The sequence below is a fragment of the Sipha flava genome, unplaced genomic scaffold, assembly GCF_003268045.1.
Source record: "Sipha flava isolate LNK unplaced genomic scaffold, YSA_version1 37_pilon_pilon, whole genome shotgun sequence".
In the NCBI taxonomy this organism is placed as follows: Eukaryota; Metazoa; Arthropoda; class Insecta; order Hemiptera; family Aphididae; genus Sipha; species Sipha flava.
This window is the reverse complement of record NW_020273087.1, coordinates 1,008,552-1,030,508: the sequence shown is the minus strand read 5'-3', so window position 1 is coordinate 1,030,508 and position 21,957 is coordinate 1,008,552. Positions and strand designations below refer to the sequence as shown.

General features: G+C 30.5%; 1 protein-coding gene across 1 annotated transcript; it reads right to left on the bottom strand.

Moving 5' to 3' along the window:
- Positions 1-18,791: 18,791 nt before the first annotated feature.
- LOC112688184 (probable 39S ribosomal protein L24, mitochondrial) lies at positions 18,792-21,910 on the bottom strand. Its single transcript, XM_025561257.1, has 5 exons — positions 21,809-21,910; positions 21,554-21,739; positions 21,292-21,494; positions 21,098-21,234; positions 18,792-18,985 (listed from the first exon to the last, which is right to left on the bottom strand). Exons 1-5 carry the CDS (start codon positions 21,908-21,910, stop codon positions 18,849-18,851), a joined length of 765 nt encoding a protein of 254 aa, XP_025417042.1. The 3' UTR covers positions 18,792-18,848.
- Positions 21,911-21,957: the final 47 nt, after the last annotated feature.

Sequence of the window (21,957 nt, the reverse complement as noted above, 5' to 3'; positions counted from 1 at the left end):
TTGTATATTATACCATAATCGACGATGACATTTTAGTAAATAGCACGTAAAGTAGTATTAAATGCAGTTGGGTGTAATCGTTCAACAAAGATACTAAACTCGACTTGTTTAGAGATATTAAATTTATTTAATATAGATATGGTATAAAACTCAAGAAAAGTAAAATATAAAACTTATAAATAAAAAATAAAAATAAAACTTGCAACTTTTTCCGTTACTGGATTTATTTGCTAGTGATTTTCCGCAAAAATGTGTAAGTAGGTAGTTACGATTTTACTTTTACCAAAACTAATGTCTTGCGGACAAGATAAAATTATATATTATACGCTTCAGCTCAATCGTAAGCGATTTGTTTTAATCAACAGTTCGTCGGCGTTTAGTGAACCGAAAAATGGTACACACCCGCAGTGCCTACTTAAACGAGTGGCGCACAGTTCCACACGCGTGTACGTAATAATATATGCACGATAAATGTATGTACGACACAACCGCACGCACAACAATAATATGATACGATTATATAATTATGATTACACGTGATACTATTGTAGGATTTGTATTTAAAACCTTTTTAACTTTTATTTTTATTTTGTATACAAAAACAGAAAAAAAAATCACAATTGTAAATAACCATCTCGATTCATAACGTTGAAAAAGGTTGACAAGTAGCGGTGTCCCACACGAACGTTTTCCGCCGCCACCGTACATTTTTTTTTCTTCTTTGCTTTCACGTCTATTCTTACTCGCAGTTTTTTAAACAAATTATAATTTGTAAAATACGTGCGCTACAGAAAATGAATACGAATGGCACGCAGTAAAGAGAGAACGCGGTGGATCTGTGGAGGCGGTATGTGCGGTTACGGTTCACAGAGACGCGTACAAATGTGCCCGTTTAATTAACAACAGTTAGGCGTAAAAAGTTTCGATGGGGCAAAAAATCACGTCGTTAAAGAATGATATAAACAAAACTGTCATCCAGTGTCAAGTGCAATAAAGACCGTGCATATCTCGTTCTGTATATAAAGTTAAAAAGGTTAACTGTTGATCGTTTATTATGAGAAAAAACAATAATAATAATAATAATAATGAGAATATAGCAAAACAATGTCTATTGAAAGCAGCAACATTAAACACTATACACTCCAACCCTTTGTGCGTGAATAAATTTATTGTCTAAACTGCCAAAGAACAAAATAATAATACGATAAATTATTCTATAAATCAAGCATGCTGAAAAATATTTTAAGATAAAAACGCCAAGACGTTGGCAAGCAAAATCGTATACATACGACGCTTACGATAAGTCGACGTTTACAAAAATTAAACAGTATAATGTATTCCACAACCGTTAGTTAGTCGGATATGAATCAAACAAATACAATCACTGTGTATATCATTATAAATAAATCTTTTCAATAAATTTGTCAAGTATAATTGAAATATAAATATATGGCTCAAATTAAATTTAACTAATTTCCCAAGCGTATTGAATTTATATGGGTTCATACCTACAACGTATAATATAATAAAGATTACAATATTTAGAAATTGTCTCGAGTTAAGTATGATTATTCATAAAGCAAAATATTTTTGAATATTTATAATGATCAATAATTACACCAATAACTATGTAACACAGTTTAGTAGATATGCATAAATGAATACAATTAAATAAAAAATATATTTCGATACTAAATAACAAAACTTGAGTATGGTATTATACTTGTATACTTCAAACATTATAAATTAAATAAAAAAATGCATTCGTCAAAAAAGTAACTTCTGTAGGCTGACACTTAATTTTCCAAGTTGATCTCGACGCGTATTTTATAAAAAGCCTATGTGTTATTTTTTTAATACATATAATGTGGTTTAATTTAGGTAGTTTTAATAATTATAATAATATTCATCTATTTTTGTCGTGTGAACTCATATTTTAAAATTCTTATACTTGTATAATCATATAAATGGTGATTAAAGGAGAAATTTAACGCCATTAAATATTTATAAGTCTCACGAAATAAAAATAATATGGTTTACATATAGTGTAAATAATTTTAATGTCACGATTTGATTTTTTATTTTTTACATTTCAACCTCCGAAGATAATACTAGATATTTGCCTATGCTTATATATTTCATACATCTTATATTAGTTAAATTCTTACACGTAAAATAAACGTATTCAATGTTATAAACAAAATATTATCATATAATATGATTGCTATTTAATTTTTTTTCATACAAGAATATATTTTTAAATTTATTTATTCATCAAAGTAAATTAATAATATAATTTACTCCAATATATTTATTGTATATTAGGCCAATTTTTAAATTTATAAATACAAATAATTGTTTTCTACTGCAAAAACCATACTGTTTTTATAATAATAGACAATGTGTTTCGTTTTAACATTAAAATCTCTAAGTTTGTGTTTTCATTTAAATTTCAGATATTCAAGGAAAATCTATCAGGAAAATCATTTACTACATAGTATGTAAAACATTATAGTATTACATAGTTTTGGTTTCGTATTTAGTTTTTAAGTTCTAAATGGTAAGTTTGGTGTGTGGAGGCTATTCTTACTTCTCAATAATGAAAATTGTAATGTTTATTTTTACGGAAATAAACGATCGTGTTTGTACTAAAATTTTAATTAGATACTAGAAAACATGAAAAATAAGCTACAAAAAAACTACTTGACAAATCAATAATAGTCCAATGTTTTTGAATATCCGTAAACTTTCACCTCCACGGGTACTACACGCGCAAATACAATATAACAAATAAAGAACCTAACCTAACCTAACCTAACCTAACCTAACCTAAAATATTCTCTTGATAATATTTATGTTAGCGCATGAAGTACTCGCAATAGTTTTGAGCAGCTTGGGCGCAACTTGAATTTATAATTAATAATTAACAAAAAAAAAAAAAAAAAATAATTGTGAACTGTATAATTGATATAATAAATTTAATTGATACAAGAATAATAATATAATAATAATAAAGATCACAGCCAGTTGTAATTTATGTTAAAACAGTAATAATAATAAATTTATAATAATAATGGCAATGCAAAAACAATAAATGGTAAATAGATAAATGAAATAAATAAACGAAATAAATAAATGAAATGTGTGGCCCACACGGCACACACCAAATAATGAATATAATACAAGTGTTGGCCCTACAGCGGCAAAACAATAAATATATAAATAAAAAATATCAAATAAATATAATAAATAATCTACGGCCCACACGGCACGCAAATACAAATAATTTAAATACAATACGTGGCCCACATGGCGCACGGAATATAATAAATAAATACAATAATATAAATAAATAACGTGCCTACGACGGCTAGGCCCGTCGGCCTTTAAACAAAAATGAACAAATATGGTCGACCAATACTCACTTGTGACTATGTTGAAATGGCTGATTCCATCCACGCGACCGCACCAACCCTGTGATTAAACAATTGCCTATGACGGCCCAACGCAGTGTATCAATAAAAAATAAATCACAGAATTGGTACGTGCGACCACTCAAGCACAGTCACCAACGAAAACACTGCAACGGTCCACAGCCCTGGACAATGAAACAATGAACGAAAACCACGTCAATCACAAAACGAAAATGACACTACTCAACAAAAAAACGTGGTTTGAATGAAAATGGCTGCGAACACTTGAAAACGAAATTTAATGTGCACATCACGAAGACACAGAAACGAGAGACCGACGGTGCCGACGACATTCACCACGATGGCTATGCCGCCGAACACCACAATGAAGATAAAAGGCCTCAGTGCTACCGCACAAAACTGAAGAACACTCGAAATTGATGAACTTTGTGGCACTGAGAGCATGACTATAACTTTAACTGGAGAACATAACCGACAAAATTTGAAAACGTGGAAAAACAATCATTCACGCGCGACGATAACAGCGCAATAACGTATTCGGCCGGTCGCACGCGGAGGCTTATCACCACCGCCGACGAGGGCTGCGAATACGCAACGCACCGCTACGCATCGCACGAAAATAATGACATGAACAAATTTTACAACAGATAATTTTGGCGCGAAATTCAAACAATATATACAGCACGAACAATTTGTAAAATGTATTTATAAATGCCTTCACGATTAAAATATAACAAATTTAGTAGGTAACCAATATTACTCAGAGGAATTAATAAAACAATAATCGAAGACTACTAAATTAACTTTCATTGGAAATTAAGCGCCACCGTCAGTTTTCCATCTTTTTTAAATTTGTAACAAGTCAAAAAGAAACGCTTTTTGCGTAAATGTTCATTCTGATTAGCGGTTAGAAACCACTAAATTCTGGTATCGAATTAAATGAATGTTGTTATATTTTTAACGATTTTATTTAAATGACGAATGGCAATGAATATTCAAAATTTTAATAATATCATGCCGCGCAGATAGAATAAAATACATACATACTTACCGTCTGCAAGTTCTTAACCACTTAAGCGGTATTAAGTTAGGTATTTTACGACTTCCGGGTTTTCTAAAATTATTACAATAATTTGACTGCTATAAATCAACTCCGTTTTATGTATTTAATAAATAACGTGTCGTATAAAAACAGTGTTTCATTTTTTAAAACATGTGTAGGAATCTATTTTAACCAGTGCATGTACATAAAATATAATACTGTTAATTTTTATATTCGGTTATTATTTATGAAGGGCTAGAAGAGCTTACCACTTATGACTAAAATTTAAAATGTATTAAACTAGCCCACAGCTAGATTTTGTCCCTTGTGCCATCAAATAATTTAATCCCGGCTCAAACATTACACAGTTGATGAGTTTAGTTTATACCTATTCAAATTGAAATTAAAGTTATTAACTTGATTTTTTGATAGTTCAAACAATGTAATGTATAAATTGCAGTATTACGAAATGGTTCGTTACTATAGCTGGCAATATTCCAGATCCAGAAATTGATAAAATAAATTTAAATAAATTACCAATAAATTATTAGAAAATGCAACAAAACAATTATTGTAATAACAATGATGATCAAGATTAATAACAGTATAAATAATTATTAAAAAAAAATTATTTTTATTAAATTGATTAAATTAATTTATTATTTTTATCCAAATCGGTACAATTTACTCGTGTATAATATTTTGTTTAAATTTTTCAAATCTGCCACAGATAATGCAGCTGCAGCTCTACTACCGAGTGCAAATAAGATAATCTAATATTTATAGAATTAAAATATATTTTTTTAACAGTAACATCATTAAAGAAATAACCCTTGTAAATATAATTGTACTATAAGCAGCGAACGAACTCTTACAGTATGTAACTTTTAAAGTATAATTAAAAATATAAAAAGGCAGATGACTCGGTCGGTATTGTGAATAGGAAATTAATTTAATAAAACTTTAACAATTAGAGTTTTAATGATAGTTAAATAAATAAATAATAAATAAATTATTACTATTTTTTTATTAAATAAATAAATTGTATTTATTCGAAAAATATGAGCCGTATGTTTTTTTTCTATGCCAAAATAATTCCAAATTTGTATAGAAAACGATTAGCTTTACAGCTGTATATTTCTTTAGGGGTTAAAAATTTCAATCATTATCGCGTCTGGTAAAGATTTTTTTGAAAAATCGGTTATTTTTCTCATTATTTTTTTTATTTACGGTTCTGAAGATATGAAATAATGATTTATGTTTTCAGAATTGAAAATTTTCGAGCTTTTTCAAAGCGATAAGTATAATATGTAAATATACACCGAGTCACAGCGATCGAAATAGATTTTCTAATACGGCTGCATATGGAACAATAATGATTTGAGACGCATTTTTCACAGCCAATACGAACGTGTGAAATCTCACGAACGATTATTTCAGATGATTAGGAGAAGGACCGACATCTTGGTACACGGGTCAGCAGAATGGATCCAGTGAACGTTCACCGGCGCATGGTCGTCGCATGGAAATCGTTCAACTGTTCATGATATGCTGTCGTTGTCGGTTCGATTGCAATATCGATACGGCTGTTCGCAGAGGCGTAAAGACAAAAAAGTCTAATGTCGTCGGCACTTAAAGCTGCGCTACAACGCGTGTATATATTACGGCACAGTTCGCCGTCGCCGCGATCCGCACCCTCACGACCGGCGCACGACGACTGTCAACCAACCCCGTGCACGTATACCTATGCATACATGTACGGTGTACTAGATATGGATACTTATTCTTATAGCTTCTTACCCCTTCATGTGGTTAGTATAACCTAATCTCCGTATACCACACATAATAATACGTCATAAACACGTACGGAGGAGGTAGACAACAAATCGAGAGTGTTAAAACGTAATATATCACGTCATGCATATTTTTTACGGGGTTTGTACCACGTTTGAATACCGATCTAATTATGATTGGCCACGCAAATTTTGTTATTATTTTTATTGTTATATTATTAAAACTTTAAGTCATTATTGCATTATTAAGTACGGGGCGGTAAACGAGAGAGAGGAAAGAGAGAAAGAGAGAAAGATAGAGAGAGAAAACGAAAGAGAAAAATAATAATAATCATTTGACGCACAGCATTATGATAATAATACAATTTACTAAGAATAAAAAACACGAATATAAATTTACATAGTAATATGTTAAAATATAATATAGATATACAACACTGTACGTGTAAATTTGAGTTCGTTTAATATTTTTGCCGCGAAATCCAATACATAAATACATGTTATTATTATAATAATAATTCCATTATCGATTTTCTGTTTGGGATAGACTCCCATAGTGCGGGGTAGGGTAAGTATGCTGCGCACGATTACGAAAGACGCCTTTCAAGAAGTTAAATCTGTAAATCGACCGTCTAAAAATTTAACTCGCGTACCTAAACGTTACATGGTCAAAATTACTTACGTCTAAATCGTCACTATTGACACACATAAAAATTAATTAAATGTAATATTTTATTGTGATTTCTACTGTGTGCACTATAGTCCAATTAGAAATTCATGTATATGACACATTAGACTTATGTACAATTTTGTAATCACCCCCTCTCCCACCATCACTACAACCAGAAACCACTATTTTCATAGCATAATTTGAATTTCAGTGTGTGTGTGTTTAATATTTATATCTTTCCCATTTAAAATAAAATCATACTACGTTGATTAACAATAACAATATAATTTTAAAAATATTTAGGGATTTAAAATAAATTATTTTCTATGGCTCTTTAATATATGAAATTTCTAATTCCGTCATTTACATGTGTTATTTGTCACAAATATACCGTTAAATTGTAACCTTGCACGATAAGGATTATGATAAATATATTTATGAAACGTGCACAATAAAGATTTTGAAAGTATATTTGAATTCATCCTACTTAAAATCAACTTCACCGCATTTTCGATATTTCAGTTTTCTGTAATCTAAATCCTATCAGAATATAAAATTAACATTTTTTTTTTTTATGTTATAGTATATTTTAGTCAAAAATTAAAGTGTAGAGAATTCGACTCAAGTAAACTTAGCGCGCAAATCCAGATTGGGTTTTAAATTTTTTATTGCATTACAGATACTACTAGAATACTAAATTCATGGATGTGTATGCATTGGACCATGGATATGTGTATCATTATGGTATATATTAAAATAATATGTATTACTTCGTTGACTAAGAAAACCAACAATTGTCGGCCTTTAAACGAACAATATACACGAAGCAATGTAATATATATTTTCATATACGTGGAATTTATTTCTAATTATTTAACATTAATCTTGCTTCACGTGCTGATACGTACGGTACAGTACAGCGGTTAATTAATACTAAATATAAAAATGCGAGAATAATAATATCGTATTCGAGAAAAACAATTTGATCCAAACGGTTGTACTGCTACTTGCTACTTATTTCTTTTCTTTGCCGTTTTGTTTATTCGCGATCGTCTCTTGACGATTAATGGGAAATTCGAAAATAGCCTCTTTAAAGTAACATCTGCGACCGATTTGCAATCTATTGATGTCGGTCATATGAAACTTTCATATCGCTCATTTTATCTAAAAGCTGTTTATATACTCGTACATATACTACACAAAAAATAACACACACGCATACACATTGTTACAATAGAGAACCCACGGGTAGGAATGTCATATCAAAAGAAAGTATCGGATATTTACTCATATTGATATCGACATTTTTATCGTATCATAGCATTGAAATTTAAGTTGGGTGTAATTATTAGGCTTTTAGAGATGTTTGATTATTCGAACAATTAAATCAATAATAATTATTATCAAAATTCGTGGCTGATATAAAATAATTTTATATCAGCCACGAATTTTGGTAAATTTGTATGTTTATTAAGATGTATCATAAAATTCGACGTATTTCTATAGTAGATTGACATGAACAAATCTTGCAAGCAGCTATTACATAGTCTACTGTATTAAAGTAAACTCAAGCCTTACTTCTTAGAGGAGTCATGTTGAGAAAGTTAGAGAATAATTTGTGAAAAAGTAACGCGAATTAATTAACTTCGACTTCAAAAACAAATAATAACGGTCAACGGACACGTCTCAACGTAACAACTAAGAACAAGTACATCGGTCATTTTTCAATAAATGTAAAATTATTAATAATCATGTAATGCATTAATGAAATCATTTATGCGGACATGATTAATAAAAATTCCATGAACAATGAAAAAAATGCATTCGATACGAATAAAATATCGAATAGGTGGTATAAGCACCAAAAGTACTTGTATAGGAACAAAAGTATCGATACTTTACTCATATCACTTATATCGGAAGTATCGCAATGTCCCAACCCTCGGGACTTCCGGATAACTCGGTTTGGAAACCAAAAATAATGAAACCTATCGGTATTATGCACGTATGTGCATGTGCACTAGTCACGTACCATGTGCATGCTTGTACAAAGGTAAAAATAAAGTATATTAGAAAATATGGTACTGCCTTTAGGCACAGGTAAGTCCACGTCTGCGGTAGGTACATTACTTCTTACTTAATCCCTAATTTCCCCCATCTCCAGCCTGGTTTACATATTTCTACAGACGTCCTCGCGTAGGTACGGTTGACGGCCGCAACCTTTGAAGGATATAACGTGCGCGCTTAAAACCCAAAGACCTGTCGACGGAAGATGAGAACGGTGGCGGGATTGTCATTCAAAAGCCGGCCTAAATCTACCGCGACAATAAAGAAGAACCCACTTCAACTCTCGATGAAAAGTATTTTTATTTTTTAATGATGTCGACCGTCGACGCCGACGATTGAAAAAAAAAATATTTTTAGATGATATAAAAATAATTTTATTTTTTTATTTTTATTTTTTTTTTTTTACGGAATGTCAACCACACACACTACGTGCACCTTTTCACCGCCGCCGCCTCGTCAGTCCAAATCAGTGTTTCTTAAACTTTTCGAGATCGCGGAATTTTTTCACGCGGAACCCCTATGACAGTTATCCTTAAAAAAAGGAAAGTACACAAAACATGGCGATAAACGGTTACACAAACACAGCGGTTCCCAAACTTTTTTTTCCGTGGTGCCTTTTTTTTGACTCAATTTAGCCACGAGCACCTGTTGTGAATAACATGAAAGATAGGACAAAAAAAATACTCATTGATAATTTATTTTATTAATTCTATTAAAATTTAACTTAATTACAAATTAATGCATTTTTAAACTTAAGAAATAAATTAATAAAAATTATTGTTATTATTATTATAATTATTACATAATAATATTATAAGATTAAAATGAGAATGTCCGAATATGCAATAGAAAATATTTAATTATTTGCTAGAAAGTTTTTACGAAAACAATAAGAAAGAATTCTATACATTTTAAACTATTTGTTATGAACCGTATGAACCACGGTGCCCTTAAAAGGTGCTCGCTAGGAGTTTGGGAATCGGTACACTATGTACAACGAAATGCAATTAAATTATTTATGTACGGTGTATAATTTTAAAATACCTGTCACATATTATAATTAAAGCTTATTTTGTTTCAGTTAAATATTATAATAAAACTATTTGTGTACGAATTTTAAATTATATTGCATACATAATAATAATAAATATATACATACAATATATTCATACAATGATATGACTTTTTGATGTCATAATATGTTTTAATTTATTATGTCAATCATCCGGATATTTGCTTATCCCGACCACCCTTGACATTAATTAGTACAGACAATCGGAATTCTACTGTACTTAAAAATAATTCTGTTTATGGAAAATGACTATACTTGTATTATTATATCTGTCAGGACATTGGCGGGACAAAACATTTTCAGGTAAGGCTATGGCTCTGGCGCCGCCACTACATAGATTTCGTAATCACAAAACACGGTCGATGGTCGTATCGAAACCAAACCGTCATTTTATCTGTTATAATTACGTGAGCACGTACTAATTATTCGTCGTCAAAGGTAGGTTTTCGACCTTTCTTACATTGTATTGGTACACAATTATTGACTGTATATTATTATTTATAGTACATAGCATACTGTAAATTGATTACATGAAAATATAACAGTATTTTATAAATAAGCACGATGGTTATTTAGATTTTTCAAATTAATTTTTTTTAATATTTTGAAAGAAGCACTTGAATTTCGTGGAAACAGTTTAACAAACACTGGTCTAAATAAACTAGTGCCCTTTGGTAACGTTTCCAGAAATAATAATAATAATACTGAACCCGAAATATAGCTCCACAAATAGGTACGAAATCAAATTTAATGGGTCGATCGGAAAATGGATTGCACAATATATTATTGTGTACTTACAAATCGTTTACAATCGTATAATGTTATATTGACCAATAATAGTATTACACTCGCCGTGACGGGTATAAAGATTTATGATAGTTTTTTACCAAGACAATATAAAATATAAATACGTCACATTATTTTAGTTTAATTGCAACCGTGAATGGCTATCGGCGAACAAGAATCCTACGTTATTTTGAAGTTTTGAATCTCCGATCTCGAACACGTGTCATTCAATGATATTTACATTATTTTGGCCAAGTGCACGCTATAGCAAACATCCGCTAACATTATATCATGTATTGATACTAATGTGGCAAAACCGAAATGGAAACCAATATCAATACTTACTCGTATTAATATGCAGTTCCCACGGAACAGAGCCTATTTTTAATATCACAGAAACAAGCTTCCTTGTTCACATCCGTCAGAATCCCCATCGACCTTACTCTTATCCTAAATGGCTGCCTATAAATACGGTATCCATTTACCCATACATTTAGAATAGTAGAATGATTTAAACTAGTGTTAACTAATTACTCCACTTACTGCACCGACACTCATCTGATCGTGAAACCCGCGCGCCTCACATCGCCGCCAGCTCTGAGAGTCAATCTTTATTATTCTCGGGCAGAGCTTAAATATTCTGTCCTCACACTTTCAACTATAAATTACTATCTTATTTGTATTAACCACATATATATTTTATTTTATTCATTATTATACATATCTGTATGACTTTAAACCATCGTGTTTTGTCATTTAAACACCTTCCAACAACTCTACATCACAGACGTGAACCGTTCAAGTATATTCGTCAACGGTGTGTTGTGTCGTCCTCTTGCAGGCCGGCCCACTACAACGCGGTGGAACTATTTCGAGACAAAAGTTGTAAATCAGTTGAACTTACAACCAGTTTGCGACGACCTGTTCGTAACTTATGTCCACACGCGGAAATTACTGATTTTGAATCAGTTGAGTCGATGTAGGTTCGTGAAAAAATAAACAGAGTATCAAAACAAACTGAATATACATGTGCACGAAGAATACAGTGGTTCGGTGAAACTTAATTGCAACGCGACTGCGATCGCGGAAAACGATTGCGTACAATTGATTTTAAACCGATTGCGAACTAATTTCATTTTGATCGCCTCGTGTGCGGACGCCGCAGCTAAAACGAAACTGATTTGCAACTTTTGTCTCGAAACAGTAACGCCGTATATGCTTAGACTTAGGCCTTCTACACACGGAGCTATTAAAAAAAAATTAAACTGTTTTGTGATTGAAATTACTAATCGGTTACAAACGCATTGGTGACTCAGACCCATACACGAGGCTACTCATAACATACCTACTCGTGATCGAAACCTGTAGTTTGTTCTGAGTGACTATGGATGAAAGACGTTTTTCGTCATCTTTTTGCTACACCATGGATGTTGACAGTGATTCTAGTGATGAAGAAGTAATAACAGCATACTACTATTACAGAAGAAATCAAAAAAATAGAAGGTGTTGGGTTCATCCATACTTCGAAAAAAATTTTCATCACCGATTATTCATTGCTACAGGAGAATTGAACCTTTCCGATACTAAATTTTTATGTTTTTATCGGATGTCAAAAGAAATTTACTTATATTTGGTGAACCTGATTTCCCCTGCCATAAACAAGCGAGATACAAATATGAGAGAGTGCGTGAATGTCTTCCTACTTCACTCCAAGCTTTTTCTGTTTCATCCTTTCTGGAATATCCCGAGAGCGTGAAGTTATATAGAACGGGATATTTTTCTACTTCTTCCACCAACTTTAAATTAATTTTTTGTTCGTTCATTTTTACACAAATAACAAATTTTTGCAATAGGTAAAACAAAATAAGTTTCGTTGAGCACCAAAATATTAAAGTGAGAAAACTCAAAAGTGACTCGACAGTTGAATCACTCGGAACTTATCACTAACGCGTTAGTAACTGGTTAGTAACTAGTAGCGCCGTCTGTTATGTTCCATTGAATAACATTGGTAGTGACTCTACGGGGACTAGTTAGTGATTCGCGTCAGTATTTAGTTTCAAATGAGTAGCTTCGTGTGTAGAAGGCCTTAATCATTTCAACTATTTAACCTACGCTGGGTGTACCAACGTTGCTGCGATGTATCTTAATCATTTTGTGACAGATCTACTTCGGCCGTCACACCATTACGACGCTACGGCACGAACGGCATAGGTCAACGGGATAGGGTAATTTTAATTTTTTTTTTTTAACTGAAAAACGTCTTTACGTTCCATCAGTGACGCGAGACTCGAGCAATATTTTAGTGTTACAAAAATGTGAAATTAATGAATTGGCGGTAGTAAACTCTCACTTGAGTTGAATTAAGTTAAATTAAATTGGACGATAAGGTCTTAAAGGCCGAATATCAACGAGAAGAAAAAGAAGAAGAAACTCTCACTTCGTGCGCGTATAACGGCCGCCAGCAGGAGGAAGTGATTTTACGCGCTTACTGCGAAATGGAGTGCGAAAAATTCAACATTTCATAAAAAAAAAAAAAACAAGATTTCAAAAACACGAGTGCTGATTTTTTTCAAGATGGAAGGCATTCGTGAAATCGTAAAAACGAACGTAGATATGCGATCAAGGCCGGATTGGACAAAGTCGGCCCATCGAGTTTTCTGTATGTTACCGGCCCACTTACTAACTGGCGGCTCTTGTCCAAATTTTTTTAATCGCATATTTCAATAGGTGCACTAATCTTCAACTTTAAACTATTAATATTTTCTGTTAGCGGCCTTTCACAACTTAAAAAGCCAAAAATTGTTGTGGCCCACCGAGTTTTGCTCGGTAACTCGCCGTGCCAATCCGGCCCTGTTGCGATACTAATACGATCGATCGACCGTTGAAATCAATACCGACGTCTAGAAGCCACTTACTGGTATCAGTTGAAACGTTTTTTAACGTTTTCTAACGAATCACGTCAACACGGAATAAAATACAGTAACTCCATACTTATAAAACATCGTAATTTACTCCTTCGTTACAAATGATTCTTCAGAGATTTTCCCATCACAGCTTATCTTTTCGTCTAGTCATGTTGATGCAACGACAAAGTCTGACAGAGCACATAGTATGCATTTTAATGTTTTACGCGTTAAAAAGTTTTAGGTATACTGACAAGGTAAGGATACTTTGTACTCGTAAATCGACAATCAGATATTATTTTACACGTAGGGTTGTTGAATAGTATTAAGTTTAAATTAAATAGGTAATTTAATTACATTTAATATTAATAATCCCTTATTTGAACCACTGCGGCTATTCCCCACCTTAATCACATCCAAATGAATAGTACACGCTTATAAAAATAACATACATATATACATACATACAAGTACTGGTCAGATAGGAATACTATGTAGAGTGACTAATGCAAAAACAATTTTTTGAGAACGATTTGTAAACATTAATCATTTTTTGATTTAAATTGTCATATTAACTAAAATGTATTTAATATGAAGGTAATTTATTATGTTCGCTGTCGGTTGTCACCGACAATCACAATGATACTGTTTAAATGATCAAGCAATTTAAAACGAGTGAAAGGAAAATAGTAACCAAAGAAATGCAATTAAAAATAAATTAATGAGTAAAATATGAACATGCTATACATTTTGGAACTATTTTGAAGAGCAAAAATTTAGTTTGATCAGCAGCAAGAAAATAAAAATCTTACATAACTTAGGTAAAAGTTATTAAACACTGAATAATGGGTGTTATTTTTTGGACGTTTTATTTTTTTATATATATATATTTTTTTTTTTTGCATACGTTGATAATAACGGCATGCATATTACCAGTATATGTATATGGTCTCGGCACTAGGTACAAAATAAATAATTTTCATTGGGCCGTTCAAAATTTTATATTTTACTGCGCTTTCGTCACCGATATTTTGATAGCAAAATTATTATCAATAATAAAATTATACATAGATAAATAAATAATATTCAACATAGGTATTTTTAACATGTCCTACATTGACATACGTATTTTGAATTATTATTACAAACGTTTACAACTAACAACCGAGAAGTCTCCGAGCACAGTAACTAAACTATAGTACGTAGTAAACGTACTGGACACTAAAAAATATAAGTAATCGTAATGAAAATGTTTTGGTTATTGAATCAAATATGACGAAAGGGTGTCGGGTATTACTGAATCGAATGGATCTTTTAACTCTTCAGAGTCTCGAGACGAGCATATTTGAAACGATAGGGTCAAAAAAAAATAAATATACTCTACCTGCAGTGATTTAACAGTTTAATAAAATAACAAAATGTATGAAAAAGATATTCAATCAACCCATTACCGTAGAATATATGACTAAGGAATATTCGAGACGAGTTAATCAAATGCGATACTGCTGATAAGGAACCTAGTTTTATAAGTCAGTTAAAAGTACTGGCAAGCAAACAGCTGGCAGACAATGTCGTCGATGAACTGGAAAATGATTTGGTAAGTTAATAAAAAAATGTAATTAACAACCCTGGTGTAAACAAAATAGTCTTTTGATCATAACATTATGGTCCTAAGATTTATGATAAAAATAATGCTAACAACAATGAAATTACTAATGTATTTTATACTAATTTATCAAATCGGTAAACGCTCGGTTTAGGCTGCGTGGACATCGGAAGACGTTGCGCGGTGAGCGATGAGCGACGAGCGTTGACAAAAATAAATCAAAAATCGGTAATTTTATTGGAGCTGTGTACACTGACTTTGAGCGTTGAGCGTCAGCGATGCGTTGTTTTATTTTTTAAGACGTCTTGAATTGTGACAAATATTTGATTGACAATGATACTCACGAATATGGACTATGAACTTGTGAGTAAAATCAAGACTCGACACTTGAAGAGTTGATTTGAGTAGTGGTAATGTAATTCAAACAAACAATTGAAGAGATGGGAGTCGATTTTTTGATCCGACTCATTACACCGAACCTAGTTGAAAGATTCAGTTCAGCAGAATGAGTTGGAATTCTCATCCCTATTAAATATTGTGGACAACGCTGATCGCTTGCTGTTTAGTTTGCTCTCTTCACCGCTCACCGATCAACGTTTATCCCCCACCGCTCAACGCTCGCCGTGTGTTTGTACGATATTTATACTCCGTGTTTTTCTCAGTCTCCGTAATTTTTTTCAGTGTACAATTTAATACTATTTTCAATGGTATTAAACCAAACTAGACATCTGGCTGACCTGTTATGATCAGTCATATGTTTGGGCACAACCAAATAAACAATTTTATTTTCATATTTCTCATTGGTATTTCGTTTAATTCGTATCATACTATAGCAGTGATATAAAAGTGACTCTCTGAGGTAGGTACTCGAATAATATTAGAAATTAAAGTGACCACGAACGTGTTAATTATTAAACATCTTATTTTTAGTTAGCTTTTACTGCTATTAAATGTCTAAAATGTTTAATTGTGAACTATGTTCATCACTGTTGAAATCACGGTCATTCATCATGGTGAACCGTGATTTGCCCGCACACTAGAAAAAGTATGACTGCGTGCTTAACGACGTATGAAAAACTTACATGGTGAATATTTATTATTTTACACTTAATGTATATTCATTATTAATACATTTTATTTGTATTTATTTGCAAAAGAATTTTCAATGTTCCCGCAAACCGCAACCAATATACAGATGGCGCCTCAGATTTTTGTTCCAGATATTCCAGTTGGTACATCAAATGCGGATTCCCATTCAATCAATTCTCGTTCTAATGACGAAATTTGTATGGCTGTAGTTAATAGTTAATTTTAAGTAAATTTATATCAAAGTTTCATAATGTCAATATTTTAAAAAATTTTATATTATACCTAATATAATTTATTATATAAATATATATATTTTTTTTTTAAAAATCTTACATTTATCACAAGTAGAATAATTTGATTTATTGTTTACTGTGCCAACAATAACGAGCTCACTCTTCTCACTAATTTCATTGAAAGTAAGTTCTTTTTAACATTTTTTGTGTGTTAGTTTTCAATGAAATAAAAATGTATGTAGGTTTTTAAATTTTTTTATATTTATTTACTAATTAAGAAGGGGTACACAAAATAGTTTATTGATTAAAAAGAGTACAGTATTAGTAAAAGTTTGAGGATCCCTGATCTGTTGGATGATGACGATTTGTGCTTAAGAGCAATAAACGATTACGAGAAAAAAATGAATATCGTGTCTGATAAGGTTTAAAAATATATTTGCACACTAACAAATATTTAAACAAAATTTTGGATGATGAATCAATTATTTATGTCAGCAACATGCTTTAGTACCGAATTTTTAGAAGAATAAAAATAAAAATGTTGATAAGTATCATAAAGTGATTTTTGTAAAATAACATTATGGAGTTGAGAATAGTTAACATAAAAAAAAATATTGTGATCAATACACTAGCAGTAGTCATTTAAGTATACTCATAGATTTTACAATAAATTTTCAAATTAATCTTATTTTTCACCTTTCTCCCAATTATTTGAGGTCGACCACCATTGTCCGAAACCTCCACTTGTCTCAATTTTTTACATCCAACTGCCCTTATATTATTCTCAATTGTATCTCCAATCATTCAACCTGTTATTAACTTCTTCCAGATTTTATCCTACCAAAACTATCAACAAACATCATACACCATGGTATCTCACCCAGTATGTCATTAATAACTTCATACATTACCTCGGAGAACAAATAAGGGCTTAAAGTCGACCTCTGATACACACCAACTTCTACGTTAACATTTTCTGTTACTCTACACAAGTTCTTAAGCTTTCATACATATCCTGAATCAAATTTATGTAATTTTTGGAACCTCCTTTCTCATTAATGCCCACTTTAAAACTTCCCTCTTGGCACTTTGTCATACGCCTTTTCTAAAATTATAAACACAAAGCAAAATATTTTTTTCTTTTCCCAAAACTTCTCTACTACTTGTTTAATTGTAAATTTTCAAATCAATAATATCAATAATTAGTAGATCCAAGAGGGATAACAGCTACTAGAGGTTATTTTTGTGAAGGCAAAATATAGTAGACATAGTAATTACATAGCTTAACTAGTATTGCATATTATAATAATTCCTCATTCAACCATACCTACAAAATAAATTTTTGTTCTAACATAGTTGAATAGTTTTTTGATCAAAAAGGCCACACACTCTCTACGTATAATAAATGTTGAATAACGAAAATATGATATCAATATTCTTCAAGAAGATAACTAAAGGAAGAGTAATATTGGATGCATTAGTATATTATACACAAATATGATAAATTGAAGACTGTCTATGATCTCCAACTAATTTTCTCTAGAATACTAGATTACAAATGAAAACAGTGTTTTCATCTTATTTGGTTAATAACGATGAGAAGAAATATTCGATTTTGTCAAAAACTGATATATTGTAAATTTTGCCATTTTTTTAAATTTTCCATTTGTTTTTCGTAATTCTTATGTAAACTATTAGAATGTTCGTAAAATACCCTTCATTAAAGTATCAATATGATTACATTTTATATTAGAAGTATCAATTAACTGTAATGATCGGAGCAATCCTTATGGTTGAAACTGTATAAATAGATGAAGATAAAAAATTGCACACACCATGATGAAAATAAAACATTCCTTATTTCACTCAGAATCAAGAAAAATTTGTTAAGACTTATTATTTTGTAATTATTTTTAAATGACTGAAAATATTTTAATTTATCATGATTTTTTTTTAATCAATGATGTAGAATTTAGAATAATGATGCACTACATTACTAAGGACTTATAACCAATTTGCTCATATTTTAATGACAATCAATAATCACAAATAAAAATGAATCATAAATTAAATTTATTTATATTTTAATACAAAATTCATATTTTTTACGGTAAAAACTATTTTACTTCTATTTATAATAACACAAATCATAATCAATACCAATAAGTTGGAGCAGCAACTCTGTCTTCTTTTATACCCATATTTTCCATGATATCCATTTCAAATGTTTTCAATGAAGGAGCGAAAGTTATTTCTGTTAAATCTTCTTCTCTGGTATCTTTTTCAGATTCTAAATATAAACACAATAAAAGAAAATATTTAAATAAATACTAAATACAATATATTATATAATATATCATTATTATTATAAATACATTATTTGTGATCTAATGAAATATTAATTTAAGAATTAATTATTACAGTGGCATGGAATAAAAATTTGAACACAACAATTATTAACAGTCCTACCCACTTATTGAAAAATGTAGTGAAGATTAAACTTAGAATGCAAATACATTTTAAAATTATTGTATTTTTAATAATAATAATTCAATGTATTCATCACAAAGAAAACTTACATAAATTACAATTCAAATTAAATATAAAGTAAGATGTTCAAGTAGGTATGTTACTATAGATATAACTTATTACTCATTTTAGAAAAAATGTGTAGATGCCATTGTTTGATATTCATCAATATTTTATACGTTGATCAAGACTTGCATTTAAAAAAAAATTTTTTTTACGTTATTTACAATTAAAATGTTATACAAATTTTGAGTTTATTGTTATTCAAAATTTAAACATTATTCAACTTTTGCGTTTATAGTTATTCATAATTAAAACGTTATACAATTTTTGCGTTTATCATAATTTAAAATTCAAAAGCATTTAGATACCTGTTTTAAAAGTATACAGGCCACAATTTAAAAGTGACTATGACCTTTTTTGAGGGACATAATTTCCCTATTCTGAGTTTTGAGTAGGTATTGTATAATTTTATTTATTTTATTTATTTAATTAAATGGGTTAGATAACCCAATTACATATTTTTTACAAAGTATAGGGTACAGTGATACAGATTAAATTACAATACATAGGTTGTTTGTAAAAAAATGGAAACAAAATAAATGATAAAACAGTATGATAATAATTAATCTTAAGAGTAATAAATAATAATGTATTATTAAATTTAATAAATTATCTAGGCTCTAAGGACTTTATAATAAAATAATAAATATAAAAAAAAACCATGATTATTATTTTGAAATTTTGAATTTCGACTATGAATAAACTAATATATAAAAACGTATGCACGTTAAAACTATAAGTATATTAGTATAAAATATAAATATTAAACATTTAACAACAATTAGACAAACACTGACGAGTGACGACTGGACAAATCTGAGCAAACTGAACACCGAACACAATAGTTGAATAACTTTCAAGGTATAAATTTCGACCATAGTACAGATAGTACAGTACATTATCAGAGTATCACTATTATTAGCTATTGGTAATTAAATTATTCTATTAATACCTTCTTATTAAATTTTAAAATAATATCTAATACGGGATCTCTCGAATAGGCTGGATACGAAATAAAATTAATTCTTGGATTGAATAAATAATTGAATACTACTAAGTTTTATTAAATAATTGGAAATTAATTATTACGTTTAATGGAATACAATATATACCGTTTTGCGTTATGTTTTGTTTAATAATATATCATTTATTTTGTTAAATGTTACGTTTTGTTTTGTGTTATTTATTTATTTATGTTTATTGTTTTCCGTTATAATTACGTTTACAAATTTCAATCATTTTTTTATCAAATATAACGATATAATCATAACGTTATTATAACGTTTGCAAGTCCTGATGTTGATAAATAATCACAGAATACTCACGTTTAATTGTACTAACATTTTTTTTTTATCAACACTGTTGACTAAAATGAATTTAAAAATGTTTCTAAGCATGAATAAAAGACATAACAATTATATAATACACTTAAGTAATTATAAAGTTACAATTTATTTTAAATTCACAATTTAAGAAAAGCTAAATTGACTTAATTTTGAATAAATATTAATTAACCATTTACCTACGAAGTATATATATATATAATAGAGTAAGTAATTGATTGATAAAAGATGGTTAAAAACTTGAACAATCTAAAGAACCCTTAAGTATAGTTATTAATAGTGTTTTTTTTCATATTTTCTATACTCTATTTCACATAAGAAAACATTGACAATTCAGCTTACAGCAATATCAAAACTGAATACAATTAGGAATTAAACTTGTTGATAGTTGACGGTTTACAAATTTCATTACAAATTTTTGTCTGCCACTTAGTATATTTATAAACTAATATTAACAATTTACAAACCTTTGTATGTTTTTGGTGTTTTATAGTCATAAGTTTCTTGAGCTAACGATGGTATTGGAATTATTTTTCCCGTTCTAGTAGATACACGTACTTTTTCACCAGCTTCTGTGTACCTCCATTCGACAGTACAACCTTGCCTAATTAAATTTAATCAGTTAAATATATTATGTACATAAAATATTCAATATCCTTACAAGTCTGACGGGTCAACTAATGATACTTCACTAGTGACTAACAGTGGTTTCTCCTGCATTTGGATCATTGACAAATGACCTTTATAATGAGAAACTTCTTCTATTTCACAGTTCAAACCATCTACAATCACCCAGTTCCTCTCCTGGATTACATTTCCGACGATTCCTTGTTTTCCCTTGTCAGGCCCAACTAATATTTCAACCTACACACAATTTCAAGAATATTGAAAAAATGCTCCTCGCAATGTAACGGCATACAAACCCTGTCCCCTTTGAAAAACGACCATTCTTTGATTGGTTCTACGAACACTTTTGGTTTCACAGAGTTGACATTGTTATCAGCAGAGAAACCAATCGACCACGGTCTGTGGGTAGAGAAATGGTATTTCTTTTTCTTAACAACTCTTGGTAAATATCGAGGGTTGTTTTGTGGCGTTTTCCACACTACCTGTTGAAATAATATTAGCAACAGTAAAACCGGCTATTACGTTTGATTTCTCCGCAAACATCTACTTACTCTCTCCATGCTACGCTTGATGTACGAATCCGGTAGGTTAGCATACTTCTTCGTCAGTTCGCCAATTTTTTTAAAGTCGTTCAAACAGTTAGTGAGTCTCATCGTGATGTTAATGTATCACTGTTGCAGAAATTCACCACAGTCCTCGC

Bases quoted from the DNA above. Each gene is read 5' to 3' on its own strand.
- LOC112688184 (XM_025561257.1), bottom strand. From the start codon at position 21,910: ATGAGACTCACTAACTGTTTGAACGACTTTAAAAAAATTGGCGAACTG. The intron at 21,740-21,808 runs GTAAGTAGATGT...TTATTTCAACAG, and splicing joins TCAAGCGTAGCATGGAGAGA to GTAGTGTGGAAAACGCCACA. The intron at 18,986-21,097 runs GTTTGTAAATTG...GTTTATATTTAG, and splicing joins AACACCAAAAACATACAAAG to AATCTGAAAAAGATACCAGA.